The 7,585-nt window shown below is 51.1% G+C and overlaps 1 protein-coding gene across 5 annotated transcripts; it reads right to left on the bottom strand.

The window, feature by feature from the left end:
• Window positions 1-407: 407 nt before the first annotated feature.
• Window positions 408-3,765, bottom strand: GALT (galactose-1-phosphate uridylyltransferase). 5 transcript variants are annotated; one of them, XM_082657493.1, is made up of 11 exons: window positions 3,589-3,765; window positions 3,150-3,319; window positions 2,818-2,893; window positions 2,679-2,727; window positions 2,425-2,554; window positions 2,217-2,273; window positions 1,941-2,063; window positions 1,523-1,655; window positions 1,337-1,420; window positions 862-1,016; window positions 408-594 (listed from the first exon to the last, which is right to left on the bottom strand). In XM_082657493.1, exons 1-11 carry the CDS (start codon window positions 3,641-3,643, stop codon window positions 514-516), a joined length of 1,113 nt encoding a protein of 370 aa, XP_082513619.1. In that variant the 5' UTR covers window positions 3,644-3,765; the 3' UTR covers window positions 408-513. The 5 variants fall into 5 exon arrangements, with proteins under 5 accessions (XP_082513619.1, XP_082513615.1, XP_082513618.1 ...); XM_082657489.1 differs by having other exon boundaries at window positions 3,619-3,765; XM_082657492.1 differs by having other exon boundaries at window positions 3,746-3,765.
• Between the last annotated feature and the right edge of the window lie 3,820 nt (window positions 3,766-7,585).

The raw sequence follows: 7,585 nt of genomic DNA, 5'->3' as shown, positions 1-7,585 counted from the left end.
GCCACTCACAAAGCCAGGGTTCTGGCCAGGAGCCTAGGGTCTAGCCACTGACCAATGGGACAAGGATCCTGCTCACCCACTCCGACCAAACCTTCAGTCCCAAGCTTGGTGAGCTGACACCCTAGGGATGGTAGTAAAGGGGACTCTGGCCTTCCCAAAGCCTCAGCCAGAGACAAGAACAAAGGTTTCTAAAACCATTTTAAACTGGGATGCCTTTGTTACTCTAGGAGTAAAAGCCAGACATGACACTGAGTATTAATTTTGTTCAGAGATTTGGGGCAAAGAGGTGGGGAAGTTGTGCCCTTAAGTTTTTGCACATCTGTTGGCAAAGAAAAGTTGTGGCTGGAGCTACGCCTTCGGCCTTTAACCCCAGACCCCCAAGGATCAGAGTTCACACTCCTCTGGTGTTAGAATATGTGATTAAAGTTTGAGAAGCACAGTTTTATTGATCCCACATCTGCCCAAACCCTAGGCCCTAGTTCCCTCAGGCAGAAGGCCCTGTGGTCAGTGTGGTCAGGCGATGGCTGCTGTCTCCCTGTCCTTCTGCCCCAGGCGGTAATGAACCTCAGGAAGCGCCCTTAGTCTCTCTGCAGCCTGGAAGCGGGGAAGGGGATAATCAGAGAGGGTAAGGGCTGCCCAGAATGGTGAGTGCTAGGAGACGCTAGACACTGGGGGAGAGCATGCAGGGTGGGGAGGCTGGTGAGAAGGACCACTGGAATAGCCAGAGGATGAAGGAGTCAGCTCCTGAGTCCCTAGAAATACCCAGGTTGTGGGGATTCTCAGGGTCATGATTGTTGGGATCCCTTGAGGAAATAGGAGGGAAAAGGGGACCCAAGGACCCAGGGTGCTCCAAGTCCACACCTGCTCAGGGGTGAGGTCCCTCTGGGCCTGGGCAAGCATTTCATAGCCAACCATGAATTTCCGGACTGTGGCAGAGCGCAGGAGTGGAGGATAATAATGAGCATGTAGCTGCCAGTGGTCCCAGTTGGCTCCAGCCTCTGATCCGATAGGAGCCCCTGGTGGGAAGAAGGCAGAGATAGTTGGGAAGGGTTCTTTCTTAGTTCTTCAGCCTAGCTCTTACCCCCAGACCATAGCAGGTACCTGAAAACTACATCTTCCAGCATTCCCTGCCAGAGAGGAGACAAGGCATTGGAAAGCCCACTGGGAGACATAGTTTCACCACATTCACTTCTCCACTCTCAGTCCCAGCATCCCTGCCCTGAACACTTCCCCAGCAAGTGTTCCAAGGCCTGCTGGGAGTTGCAGTCCACTAAGCTGGGACCCAGGAGCCCAGAAATGGTGTTGGGGTTAGATATGGGTACTCAAAGAGCCTCACCGTGCCAGCCCATGGAGTAGGGAAAGGATGTCTCAAATAGGTTGTCATACTTGGTCAAGAGCTTCTTCATGATGGAGGCTAGATCTGGAATCAGAGCCTGACTCTCAGTCTGGGGCCCAGATGCTGGCCCCACCAGAACCATCCCCATCCAAAGCCTGGCCCCAGGGTCCCACCTGGGAGACTCACCATCACGCTCAGCCGGGGTCAGCTCAGGCAGCCGCCGCACATGCCGACGGGGCAGCAGTAGTGTCTGGAAGGGCCACACTGCCCAGAAGGGAACCAGCACTAACCAGTGCTCACTGGTTAGGACCAGACGGTCCTAGGCCGACCAAATGGAGATGAGGTCATCAAGGTGGGTGTGAGGGGGGGTCAGCAAATAGGCAAGGGAAGGAGAAGAGAAGACGTACCCAGAAACCGATGGTTTCTCACCACTCCACCACTACCACCCTAGTCTAAGCCATCATCACCTTTCCTTTAGCTTACTGCTATGTCCTCGTAGCAAGTCTCTCTGCTACTTCCCTTCTACCCTCCTCCTTCACACACCTCTCCTTTTTGGGGTGAGGTTACGGGCTTCCTGGGGACACAAGATCCAGCTTTCTCCCACCTTCCTGAGCAGCTCTTGGCGGCCGTACTCCATTAGCAGGGGCTCTCCGTGCTGACTCTGATAGGCCCGCTGAGATCGCTCCTCACGCTGGGCAACATCTGGCAGGAAACTGCTGGCCCACACCTGTCAAGGGGGAGGAGAAGAGCAGACAGTATCCCTCACCTCCAAGCCTCCACATCACTAGCATACTTCCTCTGTTTTCCCTTACTCCAGTTCCCCACCCCACACTGTCTTGGACTCAGTCCAGATATCCACTGAAGCCCCTGACACACATACCTGGCAGTGGGGATGGGGGTTGGAACAGCCCATCATGGCTCCTTTGTTTTCAAAGATCTATGAAGTAGGGGTAGGGAGCTTTATAGCCAAAAGGACAGCAAGTCAACCCCTCTGAAACACAACCCGTGGAAATAAAAATGCCACTTCCCAAAACCAAACTGCACCACCCCCTCCCTGCCCATCTAGGGGAGGGGGCGACCTCACAGACCTGCACCCAAGGGTACTGGGCACCCAGCTCCTCTGTGACTGAGGCCCATGCATCAACGACAGCTCGGATCTCAGGGACTGACATGAGTGGCAGTGTCACATCCGACCAGGGGTGGAAGCACATAACCTTACTAGGTGGTAAAGGAGGGAGAGATGACAGAGATACAGGGCTCGTTGAGCTGGGGGCAGGGCCCAACCCCAGTGCTCAGTCCAGGCCTCGGGTTGAAGGGTGTAAGAGTGGAAATTCATAGTTACCAAACTCCTCGAGCAGCCTCTGCTTGGAAAAGGGGGTGATCACTGGGTCCTAAGATAAAGGGGTATCACTCTCTGCAACAGAAGTCCCCCAACAAGGTCCAGCCTCTTTTCTCCCCAACAGCAGCTAGATCCAACTTACCTGGACTAGGGGCATCAGGCTGCAGAGCTGGGAAGTCATTGTCAAACAGGAAGGTGCCTTCATAGTGGGGATTCACCTACAGACAAGGATGGGCTAGAAGCATTTGCTGGCCCATAACACCAGTCATCTGATGGGCTTCAAGGCTACAAGGCGGGAAGAAGGCCACTCTGAGGTCAAAAAGACTTGGTGGGATATGACTCAGAGGTCCACTCCCCTGTGGGGCGAAGGGCTAGGGTCCACTTCCCTGTAGGGTGAAGGGAAGCTCTAAGGGCAGTGGATGGGGAACTACTCCCCCCGGGCCCAGCCTGCAGATGTAGGATCTAAAGACTTACCTCTCCATTGGCCCGTGTGGCCCCCGGACACAGAGGGTTGTGGGGGTCATGGCGGGGTACTGTCGTCAGAAGCGGGGGTTCTACCTGCCCCTGCCAGGGCCGCTTCATGCGGTGCGCTGACACCAGCACCCACTCATCTTGTAGCGGGTTGTAGCGGATATGCTGATGCTCTGGAGGCAAACTGTCAAGATCAGTCACAAAGCCCTATGCCCCTTTCTCCCCTGGGTCTTACCCACCAGCAGGCCCAAGCTCGGCCCTGTTGTCCCCGCCCCCCCCTACTCAGGAGCTAAAGGCCAGAGCTTGGGCGTTCCCAGCGCCAATCAGCCTGCAGCCCCAACACCGGCGTGTCCCTTCGCCGCGCGTGCCTGGACGGGTGGGCGCGCCGACCTGCGGTCAGGGACGACAACTTCCTAAGGAAGGGGAGGGCTCAGCTTTGCTTCCCAGCGAGTCCCGGCCGCCCTGCGGTTACCGCTCGCCCGGAAGGTTGCGGCCATGGCGTCCGCCTCCGACGCCTGCCGGCGCTGCTCAGGACACGCTCCCCTGCGCGCCAGGAGGCCACCGGGTGGAGATACCTTCGGTAACTTCTACCTGCTCACCTCGCCCCCACCGCCTAGTCGGCCCGGCTCCGCCCCGCCCTCGCTGATTGGACAGCCGCAAGCACGTGACTGTCTGAGGGCCGGCCCGGCCACCTAGGGGCGGAGTTCAGGACTGCCTACAGCTACAGGGGTCGACTTTGATGATTCCACTCTAGGGCCAAAGCCACTAACTACCCTGGAAGAACCTCTGTGAAAGCTGCTTACCACAGATCCCTCGGCTCCAGGATGCTTACAAGAGTTATTTGCTTTCTTAAAGTCATTCATTTGGTCATTCAGCAAATATTTACTATCTACCACCACGTGCCAGGCCCCTAGGCTCCACATGGCGCAAAGGGATGTCCCTGTGTGCACGAGTCAGGCATAGACTCAGCCCTCCCAGAGCTTACATTCTAGGGTAAGTCAGGGTATAACTCTGGATCCACAGTCACCTCACTCACCTGCTTGGTGGCTCTGGCAGAGGAAAGGCAAGGAGGTGGGAGGGGCTGTGGGGCTTGATTTGCTTCAGCTAAACCTTGGCTTCAGGTACTATCTGGAGGAGTGGGTACCTCACCGTAACCATGCCCTAGCCCCACCAGGCAGCAGAAACGGGTTTGGGAAAAAAGGGCTAAGTAATCATATTCTCTCTCTCTCTCTCATATACACACACACACAAAGCACAAGAAGTGGTCAGGGTAAGAGGGCTATAAGAAATCTGAAAATGTGGGGAGGACAGGACTATCAGTAGCTCCAACCACCATCTGGGTGGGGTCAGAGGTGTTTCCTTTGCACACCCCTGTCCCTTCTCCAACTTTTCCTTGGAACAAACCAGTTGGCTAACACTAGGATAAACTTCAAATTAATTCCTCCCCTGACACTTTATAGAGCCATCTAAATATTGTCTGAACCTCCTCCCCATGTCACAGTGGAGAACCGAGGCCTCAAGATCACCCAGAGGATAAGTGGCAAGCTGAGCTTTCAACCCAAGTTTCCAAGCTCTTCCTGATACTTTGAAATGCCTCTGAGACTTCAGTGAGTTTTTGTTTGTTTGTTTGTTTTTTGGCCATGCCGTGTGCAGGATCTCAGTTCCCCGACCAGGGATTGAACCTGTGTCATAGCAGTGAGAACCCAGAATCCTAACCACTAGGCCACCAGGAAACTCCCTCAGTGAGCCTTAAGATAGAAACCTAGTGAGCTAGGAGCTAGGAGCTAGGAGCTAGGGAAGTAGCAGTGAGGGCCCTTCCCCCAAACCAGGCCAGGACAAGCCAGGTGTTTTGCTGAGCTCAGATGTAAAAACTGGGTCATAGGTCATTTACCTTATCTCTGCCCAGGGGCCTCAGACTGGAATCTAAAGAGGCCACTAGGTAGAGGGCAGGGAGCAGGGAGCTAAGAAACCAGAGTTTTACATGTCCCACTGGCTGCACGTGTAATAGGGATGTAAGGGGGATAAAAGATACACTTTTTGTGGAAAGGGAATGTTGCCTTGCTATTTCAGTAAACAACAAATTTTGCTACAGCATCAGCGCTGCAGCTGCCCCCACAACTGTGGTGCGCCCTGAGGGGAATTCAAGATGGAGAAAAACAGGAAGCATTATCAGCTTTTTTTTTTTTAACTATTTGCTTATTTACTTTTGTAAATGCTTTTTTTTTCTTTTCTTTTTTCTTTTTTAGCCACGTTGTGCAGCGTGTGGGATCCTAATCCCCCGACCAGGCTTCCAACCTGCGCCCCCTGCATTGGGAGCGTGGAGTCTTAACCACTGGACCGCCAGGGAAGTCCCAGCATTATGTGCTTACTTCACTTAGTATGATAATCTCTAGGTCCATCCATATTGCCGCAAATGGCATTCTTTTTTTTTTTTTTTTTTTTTTTTTTTTTTGCGGTACGCAGGCCTCTCACTGTTGTGGCCTCTCCCGTCGCAGAGCACAGGCTCAGGACGCGCAGGCTCAGCGGCCATGGCTTATGGGCCCAGCTGCTCCGCAGCATGTGGGATCTTCCCGGACCAGGGCACGAACCCGTGTCCCCTGCATCGGCAGGCGGACTCTCAACCACGGTGCCACCAGGGAAGCCCCTCATTCTTTTTTATGGCTGAGTAATATTCCATTGTATATATGTACCACATCTTCTTTATCCATTCATCTGTCGATGGACATTTAGCTTGCTTCCATGTCCTTGCAATTGTAAGTAGTGCTGCAATGAACATAGTGGTACATGTCTCTTTTTGAATTATGGTTTTCTCAGGGTATATGCCTAGTAGTGGGATTGCTGGGTCATGTGGTAGTTCTATTTTTAATTTTTTAAGGAGCCTCCATACTGTCCTCCATAGTGGCTGTATCAATTTACATTCCCACCAACAGTGCAGGAGGGTTCCCTTTTCTCCACACCATCTCTAGCATTTACTGTTTGTAGATTTTTTGATGATAGCCGGTATGACTGGTGTGAGGTGATACCTCACTGTGGTTTTGATTTGCATTTATCTAATAATTAGCCTTTCTCTCTTTTTTTTTTTTTTTTTTTTTTTGCGGTACCCGGGCCTCTCACTGTTGTGGCCTCTCCCGTTGCGGAGCACAGGCTCTGGACGTGCGGGCTCAGAGGCCATGGCTCACGGGCCCAGCCGCTCCGCGGCATGTGGGATCCTCCCGGACCGGGGCACGAACCCGTGTCGCCTGCATCGGCAGGCGGACTCTCAACCACAGCGCCACCAGGGAAGCCCACCTTTCTCTTTTTTAAAACGGTGTGTCCTTATCTTTGACAAAGGAGGCAAGAATATACAATGGAGAAAAGACACCTCTTCAATAAGTGGAGCTGGGAAAACTGGACAGCTACACGTAAAATAATGAAATTAGAACACTCCCTAACACCATACACAAAAATAAACTCAGAATGGATTAAAGACCTAAATGTAAGGCCAGACGCTATAAAACTCTTAGAGGAAAACATAGGCAGAACACTCTTTGACATAAATCACAGCAAGATCTTTTTTGACCCACCTCCTAGAATAATGGAAATAAAATCAAAAATAAACAAGTGGGACCTAATGAAACTTAAAAGCTTTTGCACAGCAAAGGAAACCATAAACAAGACCAAAAGACAACCGTCAGAATGGGAGAAAGTAGTTGCAAACAAAGCAACTGACAAAGGATTAATCTCCAAAATATACAAGCAGCTCATGCAGCTAAATATCAAAAAAACAAACAACCCAATCCAAAAATGGGCAGAAGATCTAAATAGACATTTCTCCAAAGAAGACATATAGATTGCCAACAAACACATGAAAAGATTCTCTACATCACTAATCATTGGAGAAATGCAAATCAAAACCGCAATGAGGTATCTCCTCACACCAGTCAGAACGGCCATCATCAAAAAATCTACAAACAATAAACACTGGAGAGGATGTGGAGAAAAGGGAACCCTCCTGCACTGCTGGTGGGAATGTAAATTGATACAGCCACTATGGAGAACAGTATGGAGGCTCCTTAAAAAACTAAAAATAGAACTACCATATGACCCAGCAATCCCACTACTGGGCATATACCCTGAGAAAACCATAATTCAAAAAGATACATGTACCACTATGTTCACTGCAGCACTATTTACAATTGCCAGGACATGGAAGCAACCTAAATGTCCATCGACAGATGAATGGATAAAGAAGATGTGGCACATATATATAATGGAATATTACTGAGCGATAAAAAGAAACAAAATTGAGTTATTTTTAGTGAGGTGGATGGACCTTGAGTCTGTCATACAGAGTGTAAGTCAGAAAGAGAAAAACAAATATCGTATGCTAACACATATATATGGAATCTAAAAAAAAAAGGGTTCTGAAGAGGCTAGAGGCAGGACAAGAATAAAGACAC

The sequence above is a fragment of the Grampus griseus genome (assembly GCF_964374135.1).
Source record: "Grampus griseus genome assembly, chromosome: 6".
NCBI classification, from domain to species: Eukaryota; Metazoa; Chordata; class Mammalia; order Artiodactyla; family Delphinidae; genus Grampus; species Grampus griseus.
Note: the sequence above shows the minus strand (reverse complement) of the source record. Positions and strands in the feature narration are given on the sequence as shown.